Here is a 27,529-nt window from a genome sequence, read left to right as displayed (position 1 = left end):
TCGGGATGAACCCGTGTTTCCCCACGGAAAGCTGGTTTCTTGAGGAGGGCTGCGACAAGGCCGGGGCCCCGGGTTTTTCACTTGCTTCCCTCTCTCTGCTCACCGTCAAAACCCTCACACTCACTCTTTGATTGATTCTACTTTGAAGATCTCTCGACACAATAATGTCCACGATAAAGAGCAAACAATGGAAAGACAAGCTCACGCCAAACCAGCTGGAACGGAAGCGGAAGATGGACAGGCTCAGCCAGAGAAATTATCGAAAACAATTTCGACAGACCGAGAAAGAGCTGGCATACTTCAGAATAGTTGCCAACGGGGAACATGACAATGTCGTCGAACAGTTGCTGGCTCAGATCCAGACTCTCAAGACGCAAAATTCTTGGCAGCAGGTGCGGTTAGAGGCGATTGCTTCGTTGCAAGAAAAGGGGGACGACACGAACAACGCATCAGCTGTAGAGTACTCGCTAGGTACCAAAGGGCCACTTGCACTCGTGGCCAACGATGAGAAACACAATAGAAGTACAGCAAATTTGCCTCAGCAAAGAGACCCAGGTAGGGTTGAGCCGGACGCTCGTGGAAATGGCGATGCCACTCCGTGGTATCGTGCGAGACACTCCCTCTTCTGGCAACTGGGACAGGAAAATAAATATCTTCTCCAGTCTCCAGAAGACGAGATGTGGGTCAATGTCATTCTTGAATCATTGATGACATGGAAGGTCAAGCACGGTTATGGGAACGACAACCTGAGATTGCTGATCGATTATTCCGATTATGCAATCCAACTCAGCGTTGAGGAGGTGGAAAGAGGGTCGCGAGCCAAAGGTTTGTTCGGCGATATTCACGACGCCATTCTCTGGGGCAAGGAATTTTCCTCCCCGTCAGCTTGCAAGCACGATGACAAAGAGTTCATCGACCAGAGGGAACTCGAACGTCGAATCGCTGCTTTTGTCGCTTTCAAATCCACCCTGTTGTTCAAGAACTCTTTCCTCTCCCCTATGGAGCACATGTGTATATTCTGGACCTACTATCGATATTACGTCGTATGGAAGGCTTCACCGTGACCAATCGATGGCAGGCTGACGGATGTATTAGTTTCTCTGTTTCCCAACCACCGAGAACTGGAAGCGATGTCTCAAATGGCAGCGGCCAGTCAAGGATCAGTTCATCCAGCAACACACCTGGTTCCTCGATGGCATGATATGGTGAGCATTCATTGGTTCTGGAGCAGTATAATATCCCTCGCTGACATGCCCAGGCCCGATACAAGGTCTCGGATGTTGCAAAGTGGGAGCCATTACGACGTGGAAAAGCTGATGCGGTCCTTGACCGCGAATCTCAAGATGAAAAATTTCACCGATCCTCTTCCTCTTATGATCTCGGTGAAAAGAGACATGTCAGATCTTGTCATCGACCCTTCCCTTGAAAGCTTCTTTGACGATGTCAATAACTTTACGCTTCTTCCCACCTTCTCTCTCACGAACCCTGATCTTGCAGAACTTGCGGACCTTCTGCCCACGTCGGTGATTGAGCCCTCCAGTCGGCCCCTCCTGACGCTGGAGTTGAGCTCAAGCATCAGCGCTCGCTCTGGTGATTGCAGCAACCACCTATGTAACCTTAACCATAATAGCCTACAACGAAAAGTTTGTAACTTATTCTTGAGGATGCACATGCGCTGACCGATTTCAGTATGACTTGAAAGCGCCTTTTAGCACCAGTTACTTGAACAGTGGCTTTTTTGACGACTTCTTGGCCTTGGGAGATCTTAACTGGGACAACGATCCCATGCTCACGGTGGAGGAGGCTGTTTACTCGAACCCATGGGATCGATCCGATGATTTCGACAACTATATCTCACCCGACGGTGGAAATGGAAGTGAGCGCACCCAAGACCAACACGAAACAGACATGTATTTTCTCGACCGATTCACGGATGGTGCGCAAAACTTTAGTGGGGCGCGCTCCAGCATGTCTGAGTGAGATGATCTGCCCCAGTGACGGGGATGTATGGAGTATGTGTGTGTCTATCTGTATACATCATTGAATTTGGCCTTGACATATACCATTCTACTCGTCCATATGATGCTTTTTGCGCGGCAATCCCTCGCATGATTACCTGACCGGTGATCTGGTCGAACCCACAGGTCATGAGCTCGATGATGTTGTCCCAGGGATCCATCAAGTAACAAGCTCTGTAGCCAGGGAGTGGCTCCACGATATCTCTTCAACCAACTTCGCGCCCAATAGCTCGCCTTGCTTTATATTTTCGTCAAAATCAGACACGGGAATGCCAAAGTGGAATAGAATTCGGCCGCTTTCCCAGCATCGGGAACACTGATAGCGAAATGGTTGGTCACTGACACTTGCGCCATTTTGCTTAATTGTTTCGTGTTTGAGTTGGTCACTAGTCAAAACCTGATCAATTCCGTCTGCATTGAAGATCATCGTCACTGGAACCCTCCCCGTCTCCACGGCGTAGTGGCTTGTGCCTAACCGTGGCCGGCTCGGAGACGCAACGAGTCGTAAAGAGTCCATCCGCAAACTCCACGATTCAGTCTTGGCCCGCACCTCATGAGTCCCATTCGACCTTCATCCTTCAGAACTTCACAGGGCAAAAGCTCAGGCCCCAGAAAACAACTCCTGGCCATCTGCTTGACCAAAGATGCTCGGTGTCTTCCGGCTATTTAGATCGACAATGGACCCGGCTCTAGCGGCTGCCAGCGACACAGGAAAGTCCACCACGAAAAAAACCCGGCCTACACAGCGTGCATCCAAAGCATGTAATTGCTGCAGATCGCGCAAAGTACGGTGCGATGTCGGTCGGACAGGTACGCCGTGTACGAATTGCATACACGACGAGATAGAATGCATTGTAAGTTGTACCAGGGAAAAAGGGTAAGGCTTGAGGAGAAGTGCCGTAGAGACTGTGTGCGAGAGCTTCGAGACCCAGCAAACATCATCGAGCCCCGTCTCTGTCAACGGAACCACAAGAGGCAGTGTCAACTCAACATTGCGACGCTACAGTCGCGGACCAGGGCAGTGGAACAGACTTTGTTTATGATTACGACCATCGTGGTCCTGGGTAGATAATCTGCGGTCGCTGCCTCACAGACGACAAAACTGAAAGTGATAGGTATAAGTCGTGACGAAAGTCCTGAAAAGAGCTTCTACCGAGGAGGTCGGTTCGCAAACCCACCAGAGCTGGGGATGGCGACAGAGGAAACATTTAACCCGGTGACCGTAGCATGGCGTTTGTTGGGATTGCGGTGTAGCTCAAGATCGAGACAAGCTTTCATGCTTTGAAGGCCAACCAAGCAACGCCCCCCTTGAAGCTCCTTTCGTAAGAATACGCGACTATTGATATTAGTGTGGTCGGTGTGAATTGAGTTAGTCTCAAGAGGGTTAGGGCAACAAAAGGAAGTGGAGAGTGAGGTGGGGGCTCCGACCCTAGCTGTCGACTGGACATATACTAAGGAGCTTTCAGCGTTTTTCAAGCGTATACCGAGACGAAAACTATACTTTTCAAGTAGGGACTGGTTCACATTCTGTGCTTGCGTCTAGAGGATTGCAACGAGAATTTGATTGTATGCTGTGGTCTCCATCTACTTGCGACGGATTTCGCCCAGGACATGCGATGGAAGCTCACCATTTGAGGCGCGGATAACATCCTCAAAGGCCGATTGAAACATAATGTACACCATTTCGTCGTTATAGGTCTTCCGAGTGAACTCGGCCTCTTCGTGGCCGACCTTGATGGTTTTGGTCCCTCGCCCTGCTGCCGCGGCGTCGGCCAAGAGTTGTGCCTGGATACAGCGGTCCATGGCTCCAAACAAAAACGCGGCTCCATCGACGGTCTTAGCGACCGCTAGATGACCATGGTTCTGTAGAATAACTGCCTTCTTGTCGCCGAGTGCCGCAGCGATATGTTTGCCCTCATCAGGGTTGAATGCGATGCCTCCGAATCCCGAATAGATGCCGTGGTCGTTGTAGAATCGGCAGGCGTCCTGATTTAGAGGCTCGAGTTCGCATCCTAGAGCGGAGAAGGCTTTGCTCGCCACCGAATGACAATGAACGGCTGCGACGACGTCGGGTCTGGCTTCGTGGATGGCAGAGTGGATGACAAAGCCAGCTGGATTAATGGAATGCATGTTGCCTCCCTCTTTGACCTCTCCGTGTTTATCAACAAGTACCAGGTCCTCCGGTCGCATGTGGCTGAACGACACCCCATGAGGGTTGATCCAGAAGTGGTCAACCAGAATGGGATCTCGGACGGTGACGTGGCCGCCGGCCCCCTCGTTGTTGTATCCTTGAGAACCAAGCCACCTCAGAGCTGCGGCGTGGTGTAGTTTTCGAAATGCTCTCTCGGCCTCGAGACTTTCAAATTCGGGAATGCGGATGTGGTGCACCGGACGGGCGTTCGGCCCACCGACCCTGGGATACACGCCGTACCTGAACTCCCGAGAAGGATGCGATTCTGGAGCGGGTTGTTGAGAGAGAGGAGCAGACGATCTCAAAACAGGGGCCACCGCTTGGGCCCAAGTTTGCGTTGTCGAGCTCATCGCTGCAACTCGAGTGATGGTGCCTCGTGAGATTTTGATTGAAGGCTTCAACAAACGCATAAGTTTGGATACAGGAATGGGGCAGCTTAGTTTGCAGAAGGTGTTTGCTTCGCTCTTTGTCGGCTTGCACTCCCAAGTCGCTTACTAAATACAGGATCGGTATGGAAAGCAACAGGCGCCGACATAGGAAAGCATTCCAGGTAGCCCGGATAAGATCGGTCTCGAGAGTTTTTTTTACGATCGTAATGGAGTGAAGGTCTAGTCTCTCAATATTGTGATCCGAACTTGTTGCTGGACCTCGGCTTGCATTGCTCCGCGGACAGTTAAAATTCCACTGTGGCTAGCGGTTCCATCTTACACGGACTGATCCAAGCAGCGAAACTTGGAGAGCAAGTTCCAGTGGACGTCTTTGCGTTTCATGTTCCTTACTCTGACCGAAACACCAGACCTCAGGATGGGGGAACACGACACTTCTTCACTGGCAAAATACAATCGGAAGCACTACATCAACGGAAAATTCGTCGACTCGGTCTCTCAAAGCACCTATACTGTCTACAATCCGAAAGATGGAACACTGTTGTCCGATCAGATGGCGATAGCTGGGGCTGAAGATGTAGAGAAGGCCGTTCAGGCAGCCGAGACGGCATTCTTCGATGGTCCTTGGAGCAAGTTCACGGCGGTGCAACGTGCAGCATGTCTCAACAAGCTCGCGGATATTCTCGAGGAGCGGCTCGTCGAGATTCTGATACTAGATTCGCTGGCGTCTGGAAACCCAATCTCTCTGGCACCAACACGGGATAGACCCTATATCATTGGCCATCTTCGATACTACGCGGGCTGGACGGACAAGATGAAGGGCGACTACTTCCCCGACGACGATGGGTTTTTGAAATTGGTACGACACGAACCGTTAGGAGTTTGTGCTGCTATAAACCCCTTCAATTCCCCGATCGCCGCGTTTTTCTTCAAGGTGGCTCCAGCTCTTGCCACGGGAAACGTGATGATCGTCAAGCCCTCTGAAAAGACCCCATATGGGACCTTCGCACTGGCTCCTCTGTTTGAGGAGGCTGGTTTCCCTCCAGGAGTGATCCAAATACTTTCTGGAACTGGGGAAACTGGATCGCTCCTCGCAGAACACATGAGAATTCGCAAGATCAGCTTTACCGGAAGTATCCCGACAGGCAAGAGGGTGCAAATTGCAGCGGCGAAGAGCAATCTGAAGCGCGTCACTCTTGAACTCGGAGGCAAAAGTCCGGCGGTAGTGTTCGAGGACGCCGACATCGACAATGCCGTGGCATGGACCGTTAAAGCCATTCTCGCCCGATCCGGGCAAGTTTGTGTTTCTGCAACTCGTGTATATGTACAGAGCTCCGTCTTTGACAAGTTCGTCAAAGAATACACGAGCCGTATGACTGAAGCTCAAGGCAAACTTGGGGACCCTCAGGACCCTGAGGTTCAGTTGGGTCCTCTTGTGGATGTTGCAGCTGCTGAGCGAGTGGTAGGGATGATTGAAAGAGGTAAGAATGAGGCTCAACTTGTCACGGGTGGAAAAAGAGTTGGTGATTCGAGGGGGGCTTTCGTGCAACCGACTGTGTTTATCAATCCAAAACCCGACGCTGAGATCTATAAGAAGGAGATCTTCGGGCCAGTAGCAGTTGTCAAAGAGTTCACTACAGAGGATGAAGTCATTCGGATGGCAAATGACACGGAATATGGACTTATGGCGGGTGTGTTCACACAAGACCTGAACCGGGCCCTGCGGGTGTCTGCGAAACTTGACTCCGGGGTAGTGGGCGTCAACTGCGTCAGCCAGATGAGTCTCCAGGCCCCCTTCGGAGGCAAGAAGGCCTCAGGTCTGGGAAGAGAATTTGGTGAGTATGCTTTGCGGGCTTATACGGAGCCAAAAACTGTGCTCATCAAGTAAGAACTCCTCCCAAAACGTAATCTGGATTGAAAATACTGACAGAAGCACCAGTACGCGTTTATGAGCATTGTTTTCCAAAGCGGAATGCTGTCGCAGGGCCTTTGATGTGGTAACAGGTCTGTGGAGGACGATAGATTCGGAGCCTTAGGAAAAGTCACCAATTCTGCGATATAACGCTCCTGATTGATCCCATAACGAGCCCCTCGAGATTTTTGAAACACCAGGAATCAGTCGGGAACTCTTTGTGTTGTATTGTTCTATCCTCTTTAGATTTCTTTCTAGACAATCATTGTTCTAAATAACCGTTGTTCCGAGGCCTCTTTTCCACTGACTCTCTAATCAACCTCTGTCACTTGGAGGCCTTCCAACTTCATGTCGTCTCTCCACTTCTTTGTAATCTCCAGGAATGCAACTGCTCCACCTCCGTACCATGAGTTCCTTCGTAACTTCATTGTGATGGCACCCTCATCGTTATAGTATCCAGGGGTACATTGTTTCAAAAACTCGAGGCGCTCCTTGCCCTTCTCGATGATCGTCTGCACCCAGGCCTCCTCCGCATCAATAGAAGCCTCGACGGTTCGTAGACCCCTCTCCTTCATTTGTCGAATGACCCAAGCGATGTGCTTTGCCTGCTCGTTGGTGATATGCATGAAATTAGATGTTAATGCTGCTTGGATGCCGCTAACAAAGAAGCAGTTGGGGAATCCATTCGTGGTCCAGCCATGAAGTGACTTCATCCCGTCATGCCATTTTTCAGTAATAGTGAGACCATTTCGCCCAGTGATTTCCATGCCAGAACGATGGGACCAGTCGGTAGCAAGCTCAAAGCCGGTAGCATAGATGATACAGTCTAGCTCGTATTCCTTGTCGTTCGCTACTATACCCTTAGGAGTAACCCTGTCGACACCTCGGCCTTGAGTGTCGACAAGGGTAACGTTTGGCTGATTAAACGACTGTAGATACCGATCATGAAACGTCGGTCGCTTGCAGAACTGGTTGTACCATGGTTTGAGAGCGTCAGCGGTAGCCTGGTCTTTCACAATCTCGCTAACTCTAGCGCGGATGGAGTTCATTTGCTCGAAATCGGCAAGCTGAATCTGCTTCGCCAGTTCTGCGGGGTCGCCACCCTTAAGTTGATCTGGTCCGGGACGAAGCTTTCTCATACCAGCTGTCCACCCATCGGCAACAAGATCTGTATCGACGTGGCTTCCACTAAGGATCGCGTTGAAGTTATCCATGCGTGCTTGCTGCCATCCGCTCTTTAGGGTCTTAACCCATTCTGGATCCGTTGGTTTGTTGCCTCGTATTCCGATAGAGGACGGAGTTCGTTGAAAGACAAACACTTCTTTAGCCCAGTCGGCGAGATGCGGAACAATCTGAACCGCAGTGGCACCAGTTCCCAAGATTCCGACCCGCTTATCTTTGAGTTTAGTTAGTCCACCAAGGGTGTTACCACCAGTATAGTCATAATCCCATCGACTCGAGTGGAATGAGTGGCCTGTAAAGGATTCGATACCAGAAATTCCGGGAAGCTTTGGTCTGTGGAGGGGCCCGGAAGCGGGAATCACAAATCGAGCCGTTATCTTGTCGTTATGGGATGTCTGGATGTTCCATAAAGCTGTTGAGTCATCCCACTTAAGATCGAGGACTTCTGTCTGGAACAGAGTGTTTCGATAGAGATCAAAATGCTTTCCGATAGCTTGAGCATGAGCAAGGAGTTCCGTAGCATGGGAGTATTTCTCAACCGGAATATAGCCTACTTCCTCCAAAAGTGGCATGTAAACGTAGGAATCAATATCACACTGTGCTCCGGGGTATCTGTTCCAGTACCTTGTAACGATCAATAACTGTCATACTTTGATATCACATGAGTGACCTACCAGGTGCCGCCATAATCACCACCTTTCTCAATCATCAGGTAGTCCTTGATTCCCTGCTCTTGCAGGCGAACTGCGCAGAGCTGGCCGCCGTAGCCACCTCCCACGATCAAAACCTCGACATTTTTCTCGACGGGCTCACGTTTGAAACCTGGTTCGACATATGGGTCTTCGATCCAATTGTGGAGTGTGCCTTCTATCGGTCGATACTGGTCGATGCCACCATTATGAAGTCTCTTTTCTCGCTCCTGGACGTACTTGTCTTTCAATGCCTCCGGATCGAAAGGAAGTTTGACTTTTTCGTCCGTCGTTGACTGACTCGTTGCGGGTGCAACGACGACCTCAGTGGCGGAAGACGCGGCCATTGTTGGTGAGTGGAAGAAGCAGTCGACCCAAATTGCTAAGCCAACAATGTCTCGATAGATTTGTACAAGATATACCTTCTTTGAATGCATTCCCAAAATGTCAATACCAAGACACCGAGGCAATTCCGTGCATGCCATGATCGGCTCGGCCGCAACACGCCATACTTCAAGTCTTCGACGAGTCGTAACCTCGGACGGAAATCATGCCGCGTACATCATGCGTCCTACCCGTCGAGCCCGTCTGTCTCGACGTGTACATGCGGTTACAGTTGTCTGATCCAAGAATGGCAGATGTTCGTCGTCCTCGGATATTCTGCTTGCGAAAGCAGGCGGATAATGAGCAATTGTACAGCCTAAGCACTTGAGAAATTGCATGCATCAGGAGTAAACTGCCAGGCGTCCAGATATAGTAATGGATGGTCGAAAGAATGAGTCGAGGTCAAGCTCTAGCTTCTTATCTACGGACCTATCTTGTTCAATATGTAAACGCTTCACTTCATTTATCGATGTGCGTTGACATGCTTCTCGCAAACTTTTGAGCTGCTTGGCCAGACGCCCATTCAGGCTGCACCAGTCCGCTTTAGACAGCCGCTAATAAGCTTTCTTCCGGTTCTCCGCTCACGGTCGGAGACGGGGAATAATCCGCGTTAAACCTTGAAGAAGGTAAGCCCCTTTTGATTTGAGTTTAGCTTGATGGTTCAAAGGTAGTCAAATCTCACATCTGAGCAGCAGAAGTTCAAGCACAGAGTCTGTGGTTGCACGAGAATAGAGAGAAAAGAGGACGAAAACCGGCATAAATAGACGTGTCAAAATGCCATGACCATTGTAGATTGCAAAACTCCTCTACAACCTTGCTTCCCCTTTCGCTTGCACAACCACAACCCTCCTCGTCGTTGCATTCCTCCCTTCTCTGAGTGCTCGGCGGAGAATTTTTCCTGCTGGACTTCTCGGGATTTCCTCGATGACCTCGACCTCTGCAAGCCACTTGTGTCTTACCTTTCTCTCCTGGATGAACGTAATAAGCTCCCTTGCTAAGATTGGCGCCTCTCGCTTTGAGGGTTTCAGCACGACATAAGCCTTTGGACGTTCGCCAGAATAGTCATCTGGGATCCCAACAACTGCAACGTCTGCAACGTCTGGATGACTGTGTATGAGATCCTCCAGTTCGGCAGGTGCCACGCCAATTCCTTTCACCTTGATCATCTCCTTCAATCTGTCGCTGATCGACAATAACCCTTCACTGTTTATCGATCCGATATCACCGGTATGAAGGAACCCATCTGCGTCAAAGGTCTCTTTCGTCGCCTTCGGATTATTGAGGTACCCCATTACCACTTGCGGACCACGCGCCCAGATCTCGCCTGGCTGATCGAAACCACACTCTTTACCGGTGTCCGGGTCAATAATTTTGAGTTCCGTCGATGCAACGATGGTTCCAACATAAGGGGCATATTTTAGGTCACCTTTATTTGGTGGATGGGCTGTGACACATGCGCAAGACTCTGTCATTCCATATCCCTGCTTGATGCCTACTCCGGGAAATCTTTGTCGAACCATTTCGATAATTTCTGCTGACAAGGGAGCCGCACCGCAGGCGATGGTCTCTATCGAACTCAGGTCGTACTTCTTTCGGAGACTTTCATCGCGGACTAAGCGAATCAAGATAGGTGGAACCAGCATAATCTCCGATAGGCGATAGTCTTGTACAGTTTGAAGTAATAGATCCATTGTGAATTTTGGAAGCATGTAGACTCTTGCATTCAGAAGCACCGGTAAATGCATTTGGTAGACAAGGCCAGTAATATGAAATAGTGGCAGTGCGGCGACGATGGCTCTATTGAAAGAGATTTGTTGAAGTTGGAGACACTGTGCGATCATGTTTGAGTGTGCGATCATAACAGCTTTTGGTAGGCCAGTTGTGCCGCTGCTGAAAGAGAGATACCCGCAAACATCGTTGTTCTTCTTTCCCAAAGGTAGCCGAAACTGCTCGACTTGTCCGGTAGGCTTGTAAGACTTTCCGATCTCCAGCAACTCTCCCACGGTGGCGTGGCCCTCGACTTTGCCTTCGAGTAGGAATATATGTCGTTGTGGGATCCCAACCTCGGCAGCCGCAGCTTCAGCGATTGGGATACTCTCTGGAACAGTGAATAGATACTTTGCGTCCGCAGTCTTGAGAGCGTAAATCATCTCTTCAATGTTGTATGCTGGCGATGCGCCAGAGACGACAGCTCCCACTCGCAGCACGGAGAACATAGCAACAGGATACCAGACGCTATTTGGGCTGAAGAGAGCGACATTCTGTCCTTCTTGGAGGCCGTACACTTTGACTAGAGCGGTGGAAATGTAGGTGGAATAATCTTTGAGATCAGCAAAATTGATGTGCTAGAGAACAGTCAACACTCAGGATTGGTCAAGAGATCTGATCCCCAAACGTACTTCTTTTGTCGCGACATTAGTAAATCCTTGGGTGCCATCAGGATCGTGGCCTTTCAGGGCGCTATAGTCAGAATCGAACAGCCAAGTCCAGACTGGTAGATGCCAGGGGACTGAAGGATTTCCCAGTCAGCTTATAGGAAGCGATAGAGTCGAGGGGTTAACGGAGGCAGCTACGGACCTTGGATGGGTGGCTGAGATGACCGAAAGATAGGCATCTCGAGGTTCACAGTCCCGAGTGAGATAGATTCGGAATAGGGAAGTAGCAAATGGGAATGGCTGTCATTGACGTGACCTCTCTTATGTACATATGTCCATGGGGGGGTCGCCTGTGTCCCTTCTTCTTATTTGATCAGATAATCCGGGGCGAATGTCGCAATGGTATACAGAGACCGGCCCCTTGGAAGGGTCGATCTTCCGGGACGTCACGGTGTCCACCGTCCCCACTTTTTGACAAAGTATTCTTTCTCCCGCAGGAGCTTTTAATGATATTTGCGCCTCATTTCCTTCGGCAAATGGCTCTATTCACGTTGTGATTGACAGATTAATCCGTTTTCGACCACGCAGCACTATGCCATATCAAGAATCCGTCGACTTTCAATCAGACGAGAGACTTTCTTTGAGAAATCTCCTGAAATTAGCCGTTGGCACAGGTTCGAAGCAGGCTGGTAGAAGCCGGGGAACTCACAATAGCACAAGCATGTGGTGGTCTACCTCCATCTAAAGTATTCACAAATGGGCCCTCGCCCCATCCTTCGCTGCAACCATCTCTACCAGCAATTTACCTTGCGTTTGTTTAGCAGTGCTTAGCGGTGATCGTCAAAGATGCTCACCAGTGTTCTCTCCTTTATACATTCCAATCAATGCCTTCTCCGCCCGTTCCAAGCCACCCTTGATAATTGTTTCCTTGCGCTTGATATTGCCTTTGCGTAGCCATTGAGTGAGGTCCTTGATAGCTTCCGGATATTCATCTTTGAAGTCTACCACGATGAACCCTTCCATGCTAAGAAAACCAATTAGGTGTTGACAAGTCGGTTAAGGGGATCGCAATACCGGATGCGCATAGAGACAATCACCAGATAGTTCTGTGAACGCCTTAGCTTCGCAAAGTAATAGGTCGACGACCGCCACTACCTTGAGTCCTCGTATATTCGAAGAGTTGTGTTGGCTGATACCTTGTCGGAAAGTTAGAAGGCACCTTAACGCAGCAAAAATTGGGCACTTCTTACCACCACACATGACAAACCGGGCATGAGGCTTTGCCCTTGCGAGGGCCATATCAAGTACTTCGCCCGCAACTACCACGTTCATTAACAGCGATCTCCAACTGGAAAATTTACTCACCATTGTCGAAGTATATATCTATGAGATTCTGCATATCAGTCAGTACTCTATTCCAGCTAACCGCGACGAGGAGCCGTATTACACGCGTTGCCAGTCTGAATTTGGAGTGAAAATTGATATCCTTGTAGTTCAGAGCCTCGTCATATCCTAGGTCGTCTTTCAACCACCGGCATTTCTCATCACTACCTGCGATTCCAAGGACGGTAGCACCCTTCAGCTTGGCAATCTGGCCAACCACACTACCTGTAGCTCCTGCAGCACCGGAAACGACAACAAAATCCCCTGGCTTCACATTTCCAATTTTGATAAGACCAAAGTACGCTGTTAAGCCGGTGACGCCTATAAAGAATGGTGAGTCCCTACCAAGAAACGAGACAGAATGGAGGGTGAAATTGAGCGGATACCTAGAACACCCAGTCCGTCGGTCAACTTTGTTGCTGGCGGCATCTCGTATCTCTCTAGGTCATCAACGCTGCAGACCTTCAACTCGGTCCAACCTGTCATGCCTGAGGCGTAAGTACCGACAGGAAATCTGGCGTCTCTACTTGCTTTGACCACTCCAATTGCCAGGCCGCGCATGACCTCGCCGACCTTGACAGGTTCAATATAAGATCGAGCGTCTTTGAGCCAGGTACGCATTGCTGGATCAATACTGAGATAGTGAGGTTGAAAGAGAACCTGCCCATCTTTGAGGTCCTTTATTGAGGGCGCCACGTTTTCCACCACTGAGAAGGTCTCACCAGGGACAATATGGTCCTTCGGACGTGCGGCAAGGATAATTGACTTGTAGGTAAAGGACATCTTTGGTGATGCACCAAAGTTGTTGAGCTGTGCTGTCAATTTTGTTGAATGAGTGCGTGACCACTGTTGAGGCGGCGTAGGGAGTAGAGGAGAATACTTCCTTCCGTAACTAGTCAATTCACTCAGGCTTCCTCAAACCTGGTCCTTTCACCGATGTAAATGACGTTGCTCTCTTTGATAGCCGTGGCAAAGCACCCGAGGGAGCCCATGGTCGCTGACAGCGTCGTATTTCCATAAGAAGCTATCAACTATACCGAGAATTTATTATCGTAAGTGGCTACGCCGGAGTTTGATTCGAGGCCCGGAACAATGCCCCGTGTCACTGATGGTTCCGGGATAGTTTGTGGCGTCGAAGGAGGCACCACACGGGGAAGACCCGACCTGCGAATTCTCTCCGCGGCGAGCCCGAGAAACATGTGATAGGTCATGTAGTGCCACCTCGGGGGTGTCATTTCATTGGCCCCTGGGTGCCGGGCCTGTAATGATATGTTGGGAATGTGAAGGCCTACGGAACCTTTAGACTGCGGAATAGGGCGTCCAAAAACACCGGCCATTTTTGAGTGTAGACCTCAGTCTTTCATTTCTTCAGAAGACTTCTCCGAAGAGTATATCGTCGAGAAATCTCACCGAAGTTTGCAGCCTGAAAGAAGGACTGAATAAACATGACCGCGGCTGATATCCCGAAAACTATGCTTGCATGGCAGAAGCACTTCGGGACGCATGGACCAGTAAGTATAGACGACACGAAACCGAGTGATTCAATGAATTTTATAATTCATCTTTGTTGCAGGTTCGTGTCGAGATCCCGGTTCCTTCTATTTCCGAAGACGGCCTTCTTGTAAAGATCCGTGCTGCTGGTGGTATGTATCCTGAGCCGCTGTTAGACTCGGTCCGAACGCTGTTTCATGGCAAAATTACCACGCCGTTCTTCATCGCGCATGAGCTAATGAAGGCATTTTTTTTTTGTCAGTTTGCCACAGCGATATTAATCTTATCAAGTTCGAAGTTAAAACGGGTTCCTGGTTTCGCGACAAATATACCCTGGTAGGTTAATCTGGAATATCTACAATGAAGCGTCATCTGACAGTACGCTTTCATATAGGGCCATGAAGGTGCCGGCGAGGTTGTAAGAGTGGGTCCAAATGTCAAAAATTTCAGGGTTGGAGACATGGTCGCAATTCACCCTGGTGCAGGCTGTATGCAGTCGACCTGCCGACCATGTTCGATCGGTCAAACCCAGTTTTGCGAGCGAGGAGATCATCATGGAGTGGGAGAAGACGGATCTTTTGCGCCGTACATTGCTATCAAAGCCGCTTCGGCCATCAAAATGCCTCTCAATGTATCCTTTGCCGAGGGTGCAGTCGCAATGGATTCTATCATGACGGCCTATCATGCCGTCGTGCAAAGGGCAGCGGCACAGAACGAGGAAACTGTTCTATTGTATGGTCTAGGTGGCTTAGGATTCAGTGCACTGCAAATTCTGTTGCACATTGGCTCAAGGGTGATTGTGGTCGACCAAAAGCAGACTGTGCTCGATCAAGCGGTAAAGTTTGGTGTCAAGGAAGAGGACGTTGTCCCTCCAGAGACACAGAACGTCGCAGAGTGGATTCAGAAGAAGGGATTGGTGCCAGACAAGGCGATTGACTTTGTTGGATCCTCGGGGACATTCAAGGCCTCTTGTGAAGCCGGTAAGTTCGCAGCGAAGAATTTCGAAGTGCTACTCGCTGAGGACTTACGATGACAGTACGACCAGGGGGGACAATTGTCCTGGTTGGTATGTTCGAAGACTCGGTGACGTTCTACCACCGGCGAGGTATACGGAAGGGGCTCAATGTTCTATGTAGCCTTGGAGGCACATATGCTGATGCGGCAAAGGGTCTTGAGTTGGTCAGCGCAGGGGTCATATCGCCTCAAGTTGAACTGAGGAGTCTCTTCGATCTTCCCCAGGCCCTATATGACTTGGATTGTGGGAAAGTGAAGGGCCGAATCGTGCTAGTGCCTGAGGATCGAGTGGTATAAGGAGATAGTGATAAACTACTGAAGGATTCCTTGTCGAGGCGGGCTAACGGTCAAGGTCGTTATACGCAGGCAAGGTGATGGTTGCCCCTCAGAATATAGAAGAACCTGTGGTAGATTTCTCCATCGCAAAGAACCCAAGAGAGTCACTCAGGCAGGTGGACGCTTTTACATGGCAAGAAACAGTTAGATGGGAGATGCCGACCACAGGGTTGTCATTGGTCACGGACTCACTGTAACCTGGGGAAAAGGTGGTCTTTTTCTTTAGCATCGCCGAGTCCGCAAAACGAAGTGGGTCGAGTAGGGTGAAGTGTCACCCCTCTGAACCATATTGTCGGTGCTGAAACAGAAATCGCAGGCGGCAAAAAGTCCGTTAAAAGACCTACCTGCTCCTTCTGCGACAGGCTGAAATCAAGAGTGCGGGTACCTTGGCGACAACACTTGGGGGGACTATGAAGATGCCGTGCACCGCAAATCCCGATCGTGCTTTAGAGATGTCAGTCGAGTCCTCCCTCCCTATTTACGGTAGAGCTTTCGTGATGCGCTGGTCGCCACTAGGAGGATGTTTTAGCTCGGCCAAGTTCTCTGGAGTCGAAAGTGGCCCAGCTCACCGATTTGAACTCGTAAGTGCCTACTGTCCATTTATCCAAGAAGCGACCAACAGTGGACTCTCCTGGTCCAGCTGCATACTGCTGCTCGTGAGCACGTTGGCATGGCACACTGCTCAGACCTCAGCCAGCTCCCGCGATATACCCAATTCGAGCGTCTGTAGCGAGAAGGCTCACTCTCCTACAAGTCGTGGTAGCCAACGCGCGCCAGCACAGTCGTAAGGTCTCTTGTCTCGCGTGTCCCTTGTTCTATCACTTATATTACAGGACCCGCAAGCAACTTCCTCCCAAGTCAGTCTTGGGTCGGGCCTATGACACTTTTTTCGGCCAGTGCCATAACCAACCCTATGCCTCTTTCCATGAGGCCAAATTTCAGCAAAAGGAACATTTACGAGCTCGAACCTTGGCGCAACCCACGGGTGCTTTAGGTTTAGATGACGGAGTGATGGTCGTAGATGTCGAAACGAATTGTACCGTGGGCACTTGAGACCCATTCGCGTAGAGCAACGTGACAACGCACTTGGCTGTAGGCGGCGCGCATCAATGGCGATCCCTCTACAAGTATCCCACGGAAGGAAGGTGTTGATTTCCAATGAATGATGCAGGTAATCAATCACTTTGCTGCAGAAGATTTCCGCAGTCCTGCTCTATATATATGTATATGCGGTCCAGGCAGTGGTTTTCGAGTCAAAGAGGGGGATCTCGCTTTTTCCCCACAACCAGAAGCCTTGCCTGAGCTCCACTTATATTCGCCCAATGTGGGTATAGGTACAAGTACTCGGTATACCGGTATTAGTATATCCTTGATAGACATACCTACCTACTATTGTGTCAAGGTACGCACCCAGTCACCCAGGTGCCAGTACACACAAGCACCGAGCACGAGTACAGTCTACGTAGTTACCGTGACAACGTCCCTGCCTGTGTCGCTGCTAAATTTTGTTATCTTATAACTTCGGATACTCATGTACGACGCAGACACGCCATCGTCATCCCATCTTCACGCCCTCGAGAGGCTGTCCTAGCAGGTCGGACTGGATGGACAGAGCGACGAAGCGGGACCACCAGCGCGCCTGGGCGGCGGTGCCTCCAAACATCCACAGCCCGGGAGCTTTTCTGTAGGTCAGTCACGGGGTTCGATCTGGTGCCTCGAATACAAAGACGGGTCACTGGGACCAGAGACCGGGGAACTCACCTGCCGGCTTCATGACATTCCTCACCTCGCCCTCCTCGTCGAGTCCCCAAAACTCATCCAGCTTCGACGCCACACCCTCCCCGACAATCTGGGCCACCTGGTTGCGGTAATCGTGGTCCTGCCCCGTCGCGACCACGACCACGTCGGCGCGCATCTCGGTCCCGTCCTGAAACCTCACGCCCTGGGGAGTGAATGTCGTGACGGGCACGCCGGATTTCACCCGGACGTCCCCGCGGGCAATGTGCGACGAGGCCCCAATGTCGATGTAGTACCCGCCGTAGCGGTGGAGGATGTTGTCCATCAGCGGCGTGTGGCGGTCGACACGGAAGCCGGAGCGCTCGAGGTCGTCGAAGCGCGCTTGGTCCCGGCGCGCCGCGGCCTCGTGGATCGTCTTGAGAATGTCGCGGAGGATCTTGTTCGGGCGGGAGGCGACGAGGGCATCGGCGGTGGCGGTGGGGATGGTATTGTTGTAGAGAGCTAAAGGAAGTCAGGTTCTATTCATCCGGTATTGTTTTAAGGGGACGGTCGAGATGAGAGGGACTTGTGTGTGTGTGGACCAACTTACCCTGTTGCCCCTTCACGATCCATTCAATCGGGTATATAGCCGTCGGTCTGCGCTGGATCATCGTCACAGAGCGCAAACCCGCCCGGTACATGTCCTCGGCGATGTCGTGCGCCGTCGTGCCGGACCCGATAATGATGGCGTCCTTGGCCACCCAGTCTCGACTGTGCTTGTACGCGCCCGAGTGCACGAGAATGCCCTGATACTCCTCGGTGCCGGGGAACTTTGGGTCGTTGTCGACGCTGACGCCCGCGCCGGTGGCGACAACGAGGTGTCGACAGACCAGCTCCCGCCTTTCGTCGCCGTTGACCGTCACGTCCAGCGCCCACGTCTGCGTCTCGGCGTTCCAGACTGCCTTGTTCGTGTCGGCGCTGGTCCACAGATTGATTCCGTAGCGTTTGATGTAGTTCTCAAATCCCTCGGCCACGATCTTGCCAGGTAGGAGCAACGGGTCGGTGGGCTTCCACGTGCGCTCAAAGGGCAGATTGTTGTACTCGCGGATCGTGTGCTGTCTGACCGACTCGTAGCGTTGCGTCCAGTTCTTGCCCACGGAAGGCCGCTTCTCGAGAAGGACGTAGTCGATTCCGAGGGCACCGAGTCTGCCCGCGATGGATAGACCGCATTGACCTGCGCCGATGACCACGACGTTGAAATGAGTTTGGCCGCCAGTCTGGCTCTTCTCGTTTTCACCAACAACAACACCGTTGACGGCATCATTGGTAGTCTCAGTGTCGACCACCACCCGCGGAACATCAGGGTGCCCGTGCCCCTCAAAGTTATCCAGAATCGTCACCAACATCCAGATCTTCCACTTCCCATCCTCATCCGGGACCAACGACGCCGTCCCTGTACAGTTCCCGACAAGTCGCCCACCTCCACCCTCATCCTCGAGCTTCACGACGAAAGTGAATGGAATATCGACCCAAGAGCTCGTCGGGACGGGATTAGTGATCCGTCCAGCCTCTGTCTTGATATCGGCGACACGGTGAGCCTTGACCTGAGTGTTCCACACCTCGGCGATCCTCTCTGAGCCGGAGAACGTGCGGACCTGCCCCGTCAGCGCGAGCCAGTCTCTCCACAGCGGCGCGGGGCCGAGCAGGGCCGTGGCGTCGAGATTTTGGAGGGCTTGTTGCGCTACCTGCTGGACTGTGTCGACGTTGACGTCTCCGGGGACCAATTGCGATGGCAAACTGCCCGGGAGCTTGTCTAGATCGTGTCCCGGTGCCATTAGTCCAGAGGGAGAGAGAAAGGGGGCAGAGTCAAATCTCGACGAGCCTTTCCCTCAGGCGTGTTCAATAGGTACTTTGATGTTGCTTCCGACGCCTTGGTTCTGGAAGAAGAGACCTCAAGGTTGTTTGAGTCAAGGATTCCGGCTCCGTACCGAACTTATATTCCATCGGATATCAGCTCACTCGTCATCAGCACGGACATATAAAATCCAGTGACCATTTGATCGTGACCAGTGAATCGCGAAACAATGTCATTGAATTGTGACTCGTCGATTACTGTTAATTGAGGGAGCAACCTTGGATATATCAATCAACAACCCGCAATTCTCGTTCATCGGCACATAACTTCGGCTGTCGTTTGATCAAGCAATATTCCCTACGAACCCCGACATTACGAGAGGTGCAACTAACTAGTCAAGATCTCCAATGCGGGGGCCGGAGGGAAAGGGTCAAGCACGCAGGGCACGTCAAGTTAGTCCCTCCCGCACTGAGTAGCCGAGTGACAAACTGAGCTGTCGAGTTGTGTTGGGAACCGAGGCTGAAGGACTGGTACGTGGTACCCAGTACTCGGAATGGCGTAGATAAATAATAAATCCAATCAATCTTGTTATACGACCGGAATCTCGACGCTCGCCTCCCTTCCAGCCCACGTGACCTCGCGCCGCTTTTGCTCAGGCTGGCTCGCGTCCGGCTCAACGTCGGCTCAGGCTCGGCTGGGCCAGCTCACCTTGCCGACCACGTCGGGCGGTGGCCCAAAGGTCGTCCCTCCTCCAGACCGTCAAGTTTTAACGAGGGCCCCAAAACGAGGTCCCCAGGGGGAGGGTTCCCTGGAGACGCACCACGGCACGTTGCCTCCTCGACCCTGCCAGAACGAGTCGGTCTTCATGAGCGTGATGGGCCTGGCACGACGTGCGCTTGTGTCCCTGGCGCGAGGGAGGGTTCCCAGACATAGTCCCCCTAACCCTTCCAATGTCTCGTTGAGTTTCTGTCTCCTCTGTCGTCTATTCTCCCCTCCTCGCCGTGTCTTCCCCCTCCTTTTTGTCGTGTGAACTCTTTTCACGTCCTCTGACCCGGCTCCTGGTACGATTTCTGCTTTCCCTTCTCGGCACAGGTATAGGTCCTTGGAACACTCGGGAGCTATCAACTATGAGCATCAAGAACGAGAAAAGAAGTTGGAAGGGCCTGAACCCAGATGAGCAGATAGAGGCGGCATTGGAGGATGGGCTCTCTAGGGACAGGTCGGGGATCGATGGGAAGCCTGTTTATGCAGAACTTGCTAAGAGCAGTAAGCCGCAGTACGAGGCGATGATGGAGGTTTGGAAAGCGTAGGCCACCTAGGAAGCCCTACTCGAGTCTGTGAGATAAAAACTGATAAGGACTAGGTACGAAAGGAAATACCCGGGGTCCGATCCTCGCAGCATGGAAGTCATGAAACACTTTACCGAAGTGGTCGGACGCGCGACGCCTGGCAGGCTGGACAAGGAAAAGAGCCTGGACAAGGACAAGAACAAGAAACGGGCAACGGTCAAGACGATACGGAATAAGATTCGAAAATTCATGTCACAATGGCAGAGGGAGACTCACCTTACCATCCCTAAAGACGTTCATGACTCGATGGCTCCTGTAAGTGTGTTGAAACGCTTCCTGAGCGAGAGCGCCCACTTGTAGTTTCATTTGCTGACGAGAGAAAGTACATCAAAAATGTACTGAGACACAAAATTCCGCTGTCTATCGAGGAGAAAGAACCTACGTATCTGACGATAGAGAACTATGTCGCTATGGAAGAGTTCCACTGGCTGAACGATCATCACAATTACATCCACGAAGCGAGCCGAGTAGACTCTAGTGCCCTATTGAAGATGCACTGCTACACCTCTGCAAGATTACAAGAAATCTGCAAGGCAAAGTACAAGGTCTAATTCTGAGCCAGACGAGATGAAATGTGGACGGTGCTAACAATGTCTAATAGGACCTTCTTTGTATGGTCGCGTGGAAAGACGGAGAGCCAGAGATCAAGCTACGGTTCAAAAGAGAGCGCACAAAAGGCATGCAAGACAATCCCAACAAGTAAGTGACGAATGTCGGCCGCTCCGAGGCTTAGATCCTCATTGCTTACACTTCTGTTGAAATGCAGACCAAAGCATCCCATATACGAGAGACTAAATCCTACACCTCCTCTGCTCGTCAACGGGCTTTTGTTTTTACTGGCTATCTTTATTTCGGCTCGCGCATTTAAGGACTACGACACTATCGAGGCGGTCCTCAATGCCAGACCGCCACCCAGAAGAAGGTTTGGGATTATGGAGTGGGCAGACGCCGTCTTGGACGATCCAGTCTTTCCAGAGATGTCCGTAAATGGACCAACCAAAAAAGAGAAAAACGAGTCCGCGTGGGGCCACCAGTGTTCCGATTGGGCAAAAAGGGCAGACTTTCCAGGAGGAATAGGATTACATGCCCCTCGCCGCGAAGCACTGATCAAAGTAGACGGTAAGGCGATCTTGCACCGAGTTAATTCACTGAAGCTAACCCGTTCGCAGATGGCGGCTACTCGCTTGGACAGGTAATGAAGTTCGCCGCGCACAGGAACCCAAGAACTCTTGTCGGCCACTATCTGGACAACACAAGTAACGTGGACGGTGCCGCCGTCTTCCTGGGGCTGCAACCACGGCGGGACCTTACAGAGGACTTTCGCAGTGCGTCAATGAAGAGAAATCCCGATCTCCCGCAGTCAATCCCCAGCAAAAGTTTGGATGAACTAAAGCACCGCCCGCAATTTGTCGCCCTTTGCGAACAAATTGAGGACCTCTCTCTTCAACTCACCGCTGACATCACCGAAGAGGAGCGGAAAGCACTGAAGGCCAAGAGGCGCCAGGCTTATGATCGGCGACAGCTGCTGGTGGACGAAGAGTTGGAGAACTGCCGCAAAGTTGAACGGCGAGTCCAGACCACTCAAAGTGAGGCAGATGACCACGGGGACTGGCGTCGCAGTTATTTCAATCGTGTCGTCCGCCACATGGTTCCTGAACGTGACCGCCTGGCCCGGACTCTACCTCTCGCTGTCCCTCTGCGAAGCCCCGAAGGGATCTCTACCCTCCGAGACCTTGTTGCTCTCCGAGCGAACGATTCTCGCGTTGCTTATCAGGAAGTGTTGCGGCCCACAGGAGATTCCTGTCCAGTTTCTTCCTGCAACCGGAGTATCAAAGAGTAAGTAAGAGACATTCCTGCAAACCATCGGCATTGTTCCAGGCTGCTGACAGATCAAATTTAGTGTTGCCGTCAAAGATAGGTGGAAGCACATATACTGGTGCTCCAAAGGCCATCACACCAAACAGTTCGGTTTCGCCGAGTTTTGTTTCCGATGCAGCCGTTGGATAACTAACGAGAACGATTGGGAAATCCACTGTCAAACTCACATCGACAATCTCGACGTTCCCTTGCGATGCGACCCGGTCACTTTCCGCCACGCGGTTGCCTGCACCGGGTATTGTTGCGGCTGTCTCCGCAAAGTCGGGCGTCCGGCGGCTGTGAGGATGCAACAGTACCCAGATCGAGGGATCTGGCAGCGACATATATCTGGATGTATCCCAGAATATGTCGCGAGTCTGAACTCCAAGGATTACTTTCCATGCCCACATCTGTTATGCTCTACGGTGCTCTTTTCGGAGTCCGGCCTTTGGCATCATCTGGAAGACTTCCACGGTACTCCTAAGCCGCAACGCACACAAAAGCGTCAACGTTCGCCGGACCAGAGCGTGAATTATGAGCTTGAGCCTCCCGATACTGCCCGGCGAAAGCGGTCTCGCCCCTTGGCCCAGTTGGAAGGCCGAGCCTCAAGACCAAGACCTAGTTGCAAATCAGGGACTAAGCGGCACCCCTCTGAAGACACAGACGACCGCAAATTTGTTAACATCTCGGCCCTCAACTTTGATCCCAACCCCCCGGACGGGATCCAAACGCTGTCGGTGATCGGCAGTTTCACTTCACGGTGTACAACACAAGCGGATAGCGTTTGGGATGCGGGTGATGACTGCATCAGCATCGACAGTTCGTTGTCATCCCTGTCAAGTGGCCTGTTCGAAGCAGTGCCTGAAGCTCGAAAGCACTGTCCCTCTCCCTGGGCCACCCCGTCAGAAGCTGCCGCCGCCACGATCCCGATCGACCCAGAGATCATCCGTCGAGGGCGTCCAGCGGCAGACTTCGACCAGATCGAGGTGGTTGATCTCACAAACCCTCACGATAAGTCCGGTGAGAGGTTTCCAATACTTACCCGACCCCGCAGTGCGTATTGAATACTACCAACTATGGTATAGCAATGCCGATTTGAGTCGCAGTCGACCCGCTGCCATAGAACCAGAAGATAATCAGTGGAAGATCGAGAAATTGCTGGGCAAACGTCAGGTGAGAAGACGGGTTCAACATTTAGTGAAGTGGTTTGGTTATCCAGACAATGAAAGTACCTGGGAGCCTCCAGAAAACGTCCATCCTGACGATATTGGGGAGTTTGAGGCGCTATATCACTTTAAATCTTCGGAGTTTAGACATTCGGGTTAGACAAATAGGTAGACGACACACTAATCGACATCCCGGCATGGTGAAACCCCCTGCGTGGTGAAATGAGCGGGCGGTACTTCGACGTCGTCCACCTTGTGACCGCCACAAAAGCAGGCAATCAATGATCCATATATATGACTGTGTTCAGAAGCCTCAGCGCTACTGCCTTTACCATCTCTATATAAAAATAACGCGACATTGACTCCGTTGACGCTCGGTTTCCTCATCCAGGTGAAAAAGTGCAGAATCCGTCTGCTGCCTCTGGAGAGCGCAATACCAGCTTGTGTAGCTATTCAGCATAATAGGAATAGAACATACTAATCTGTGAATCGTAGTATTGATTATTATATTAGTAGCTATAAGTGCCCACGATATGTGCGGCCATATCCTGCCACAGACCACCCCGGTCAGGTACTTCCACAATGATCAACAAACAGCCGAGGACCGACCCGAGAACGGCGGGGCGTAAATAAGCCGTAAGAGGTAGCCACTGTTGTGGCTCAAAGCCGCCGCCACGTGGCTAGTGGCATCTTGCCGCCTTGAATGTACGCTGCTGGGATCCGACGCGTGATCCCGGATCCCCCAATCAATGGTCGCATTTCATCTCCCCGGCGCCAGACCCTACGTTCTAGACACTGCGCAGCCTCAGCGCCTAATACCACAGCCTAAGCGCCCAGTAGCTGAACCGCCTGAGGCTGTCGAAGATGCCGCTGTTCCCGCAGCCTGATGCTGTCCTTCATGCTGCACTGGTACACTCTCCACGAGTCTGCCCGTCGCAGTCGACATTGATAACGCTACCGTGATTCGAACACTGGCAGCGTCTGAATGCTTCCTCAGCCTGGTGGCCTAGCCTACTAAGTCAATCCTTACCATGGCGCTGTCCGTCGTGTACGCTCCTAACGATATATCGACGCCAGCTGCTGTTGAGTGAGTCTGAAATACCACCGACGATGATATTCCCTTATTCTCTAAGAATCACTAACGGAGGCTTTCCACCGCAGCATCGTGGCCGTCCATGGCCTCGGTGGTGACGCCATCGACACCTGGACGCACCCGAAATCGAAAGCATTCTGGCTGAAAGACTTCCTCCCACCGCTCATCCCCGATGCTCGCATCATGACCTTCGGTTACAACGCCGCCGCCGCATTTGGACAGTCAACCGCGGAGGTGATTGACCATGCGAAAAGCCTGCTGAGTAGTTTGGTGGATAAGAGAGAGGAGCCCAAGGTACAAGACCAGGACGACGCACGTGTGAAGATAATATTGACCCTGGTTAGGAGGTTCAGCGCCCCCTGATCTTTATCGCACACTCGCTCGGTGGCATCGTGGTGAAACAAGTATGTCGATGCTGGGACTGTCTATAGAAGATCTCGGCGGTTGATGATCTTCTAGGCTCTGCTCCAAGCACGGCTGGAGCCGCTATACGAGTCGATCAAGGTGGCGACGCTGGGTCTCATTTTCCTGGGCACGCCGCATCGGGGTAGCGACAAGGCGACGTATGGTAAAGTACTGGCGAACGTCGCGCAGTTTATGAGCCATCGGCCCCCCGCGCGCCTATTGACGGCCCTCCAAACGAACTCCGACGTCTTGCTGCGGTTGACGAGCGATTTCAAGTTTCAGCTGCCCGACTATCAGGTTTACAGCTTTTATGAGCAGCGACCGATGAAAGGTCTTTCGAGTCTAGTAGGAGGCGCTACCACTCAATCTCGATGTTTTGATGGCTAACTCGGCTTAGATCGTGGAAAAGTACTCCGCTTTACTTGAAGTGGCCCACGAAGAACAGATCCCGGTGGACGCCGACCACAGTGCGATGTGCAAGTTCGACACGGAGGATGATCCCACCTTCGACAAGGTGTACAAGAGGATGAAGAGAATGAGGAAGGATCCACAGACTGCCACAAATGATAATCCGGGTATGTCGTGATGAGCACCCTGCGGAGAGAAGATATAGTTAATGACATATCATATCTCAGTATTCAAAAATATATACTTTGACGTCCCTCATCTGTTGAGCCCGGCCTTTACTGGACGTGATGAAGATCTTCGGTACCTTACCGTATCGTTCGCCGCGAGATCACCTTCACAGACTGGTTCTCAACGGCGGTTTGTGTTCTTTGGGCTGGGAGGATCGGGTAAGACCCAGATCTGTCTCAAATACATTCAAGATCAGCGGGAGAGGTATGTTCCGTACTCGTATAGTGGTGCTCTACTCCTCTCTCTCTGCCTCTCTATCTCTCTACCTCTCTGACTGATACGCGCCGTGATTCAGATACTGGGGCATATTCTGGGTGGACGCTAGTACCGACGAAAACATCCAACGGTCCTTCACCCAGTTCGCCCGTATGCTCCAGGTAGACGAGGATATCGACAGCGTCAAAAGGAAACTGGCTAATATCGCGGAAGCCTGGCTCCTCGTGTTCGATAACGCCGACGATCCCAATCTCAGTCTTGCCCCCTACCTCCCGGCGGGAAACCGAGGCGACATCATCATCACCAGTCGCAATCCTCAATATCAACACTACAATACAGTCGGATATCGGGAAGTGGGTCAATTACCGCTACCTGATTCCATCTCGCTCCTCGACAAGACCATCTATGGAACGGGAAACCCGCCGGAGGGAGCTACGGAGACGAGCAAGAAGATTGTCGAAACCCTAGGCCGTCTCGCGCTCGCTATTGTCCAGGCCGGCGCTTATATCCGCGAGACCGCATGTTCACATTGCGAGTATCTTGAAATTTACCATCGTCGCCGAAACGATCTCCTTCTGCGTCACCCGACCCACACTGGGACGGACTACCAGTACAGTGTGTACGCGACATGGCAAGTATCGGTCGACATGATCGCGTCGAGGCACGGCCGGGTGGGTGATCATACCCTACGGTTGTTGGATCTTCTCGGGTTCTACCACTATGATCAAATTCCCATGCAGATGTTTTATCACGCCGGAGATCAATCGCGGACGGGGCGGGTCCCCGAAGGCGTGCCGTGGCGCGACACGATTTCGGACTTCTCTGACTATCGACAAGCGGTGCGAGCATCCGTGACCTTACTGGCATCGTTTTCGTTGATCACGCGGAACGCAGACGCGTCTATATCCCTCCATCTTCTCGTTCACGAGTGGTGTCGGGATCGCCAGTCGGACGAGAAGCGACAGGTCAACTACCGAATGGCCCTATCGCTATTAGCTCGGTCCGTAAAGTGGGAATTTGCCAGCGATGACTACACGTTTCGACGGTCGTTGGTGTCGCACGTGCAGGAGCTCCTTCGGGTGCCGGATGCGGAGGACGCGTTGAGTGAGGAGGAAAAGATGGAGGACTGGCCCGTGCTGGGTCTTATTCTGTCAGAGAATGGATGGATGAAAGATGCTCTACCCCTCATGGAGGAGGTGGTGGCACTGCGGAAGAGCGTTCTCGGGGCGGATCATCCCGATACGTTGAAGTCGATGGGCAATCTAGCGAATCGGTACAGCGAGGCCGGACGACGAGTCGAGGCACTATCGTTGACGGAGGAGGTGGTGGTACTACACAAGAGTAAGCTCGGGGCGGATCATCCTGACACGTTGAAGTCGATGGGTAATCTAGCGAATCGGTACGGCGGGGCTGGACGACGAGTCGAGGCACTGTCGTTGACGGAGGAGGTAGTGGCACTGCGGAAGAGTAAGCTCGGGGCAGATCATCCTGACACGTTGTCGTCCGAAAGGCTTCTTACTTACCTTTATCAAAAAAGCATGTAGTCATCGCCGATGCCTGAGCTGCTACATCCACCACAACATTCAGATCTTAAATTTCTATCACGATTTCGCCTAAAGTACTATAATTAAGATAGTGATGTCTTTTTCATTCTATCTATCCTCCCTTGAGCAGAAAACTAATCTCTATTTAGAATCTATCTAAAGCTTCATACAAGATGGAAGAGTTAAGCAGAAACAATTCAACCACTTCCCAGGCAAACACAAATTGGTTACCGTACCGAGCCTTTTCACAGCAAGATTTCCCTTCCTAGAAGAATGCGCTACAATATACGTCAATTCTCGATGGCGGAATGACTGCTCCAACCAAAGTTTC

The 27,529-nt window shown here is 51.7% G+C and overlaps 9 protein-coding genes across 9 annotated transcripts; 5 read left to right on the top strand and 4 right to left on the bottom strand.

The window, feature by feature from the left end:
- Positions 1-164: 164 nt before the first annotated feature.
- Z517_06487 (uncharacterized protein) lies at positions 165-1,980 on the top strand (the record flags this gene model as incomplete). The annotated part of the gene is made up of 4 exons (XM_013428226.1): positions 165-1,043; positions 1,096-1,205; positions 1,259-1,643; positions 1,690-1,980. 4 exons carry the CDS (start codon positions 165-167, stop codon positions 1,978-1,980), a joined length of 1,665 nt encoding a protein of 554 aa, XP_013283680.1.
- Positions 1,981-3,602: 1,622 nt separating this feature from the next.
- Positions 3,603-4,559, bottom strand: Z517_06486 (uncharacterized protein; the record flags this gene model as incomplete). The annotated part of the gene is made up of 1 exon (XM_013428225.1): positions 3,603-4,559. One exon carries the CDS (start codon positions 4,557-4,559, stop codon positions 3,603-3,605), a length of 957 nt encoding a protein of 318 aa, XP_013283679.1.
- Positions 4,560-5,013: 454 nt separating this feature from the next.
- Z517_06485 (uncharacterized protein) lies at positions 5,014-6,483 on the top strand (the record flags this gene model as incomplete). The annotated part of the gene is made up of 1 exon (XM_013428224.1): positions 5,014-6,483. One exon carries the CDS (start codon positions 5,014-5,016, stop codon positions 6,481-6,483), a length of 1,470 nt encoding a protein of 489 aa, XP_013283678.1.
- Positions 6,484-6,818: 335 nt separating this feature from the next.
- Positions 6,819-8,725, bottom strand: Z517_06484 (uncharacterized protein; the record flags this gene model as incomplete). Its single annotated transcript, XM_013428223.1, has 2 exons — positions 6,819-8,313; positions 8,364-8,725. 2 exons carry the CDS (start codon positions 8,723-8,725, stop codon positions 6,819-6,821), a joined length of 1,857 nt encoding a protein of 618 aa, XP_013283677.1.
- Positions 8,726-9,568: 843 nt separating this feature from the next.
- On the bottom strand, positions 9,569-13,303 carry Z517_06483 (uncharacterized protein; the record flags this gene model as incomplete). The annotated part of the gene is made up of 9 exons (XM_013428222.1): positions 9,569-11,107; positions 11,162-11,271; positions 11,992-12,161; positions 12,212-12,243; positions 12,293-12,333; positions 12,388-12,456; positions 12,503-12,530; positions 12,585-12,841; positions 12,907-13,303. 9 exons carry the CDS (start codon positions 13,301-13,303, stop codon positions 9,569-9,571), a joined length of 2,643 nt encoding a protein of 880 aa, XP_013283676.1.
- A 662-nt stretch (positions 13,304-13,965) lies between these two features.
- Positions 13,966-15,322, top strand: Z517_06482 (uncharacterized protein; the record flags this gene model as incomplete). Its single annotated transcript, XM_013428221.1, has 5 exons — positions 13,966-14,031; positions 14,094-14,163; positions 14,274-14,347; positions 14,406-14,991; positions 15,048-15,322. The coding sequence occupies 5 exons, from the start codon at positions 13,966-13,968 to the stop codon at positions 15,320-15,322; spliced, it is 1,071 nt and encodes a 356-aa protein (XP_013283675.1).
- Positions 15,323-16,916: 1,594 nt separating this feature from the next.
- Positions 16,917-18,912, bottom strand: Z517_06481 (uncharacterized protein; the record flags this gene model as incomplete). Its single annotated transcript, XM_013428220.1, has 3 exons — positions 16,917-17,038; positions 17,123-17,599; positions 17,688-18,912. The coding sequence occupies 3 exons, from the start codon at positions 18,910-18,912 to the stop codon at positions 16,917-16,919; spliced, it is 1,824 nt and encodes a 607-aa protein (XP_013283674.1).
- A 1,147-nt stretch (positions 18,913-20,059) lies between these two features.
- On the top strand, positions 20,060-23,464 carry Z517_06480 (uncharacterized protein; the record flags this gene model as incomplete). The annotated part of the gene is made up of 8 exons (XM_013428219.1): positions 20,060-20,238; positions 20,296-20,536; positions 20,605-20,826; positions 20,883-20,980; positions 21,048-21,400; positions 21,451-22,117; positions 22,182-23,158; positions 23,193-23,464. 8 exons carry the CDS (start codon positions 20,060-20,062, stop codon positions 23,462-23,464), a joined length of 3,009 nt encoding a protein of 1,002 aa, XP_013283673.1.
- An 871-nt stretch (positions 23,465-24,335) lies between these two features.
- On the top strand, positions 24,336-27,198 carry Z517_06479 (uncharacterized protein; the record flags this gene model as incomplete). The annotated part of the gene is made up of 7 exons (XM_013428218.1): positions 24,336-24,391; positions 24,466-24,691; positions 24,742-24,801; positions 24,857-25,147; positions 25,200-25,377; positions 25,438-25,642; positions 25,734-27,198. The coding sequence occupies 7 exons, from the start codon at positions 24,336-24,338 to the stop codon at positions 27,196-27,198; spliced, it is 2,481 nt and encodes an 826-aa protein (XP_013283672.1).
- Positions 27,199-27,529: the final 331 nt, after the last annotated feature.

This window comes from Fonsecaea pedrosoi (assembly GCF_000835455.1).
Source record: "Fonsecaea pedrosoi CBS 271.37 unplaced genomic scaffold supercont1.4, whole genome shotgun sequence".
Classification (NCBI taxonomy): Eukaryota; Fungi; Ascomycota; class Eurotiomycetes; order Chaetothyriales; family Herpotrichiellaceae; genus Fonsecaea; species Fonsecaea pedrosoi.
This window is presented reverse-complemented; position numbering and strand designations above follow the sequence as displayed.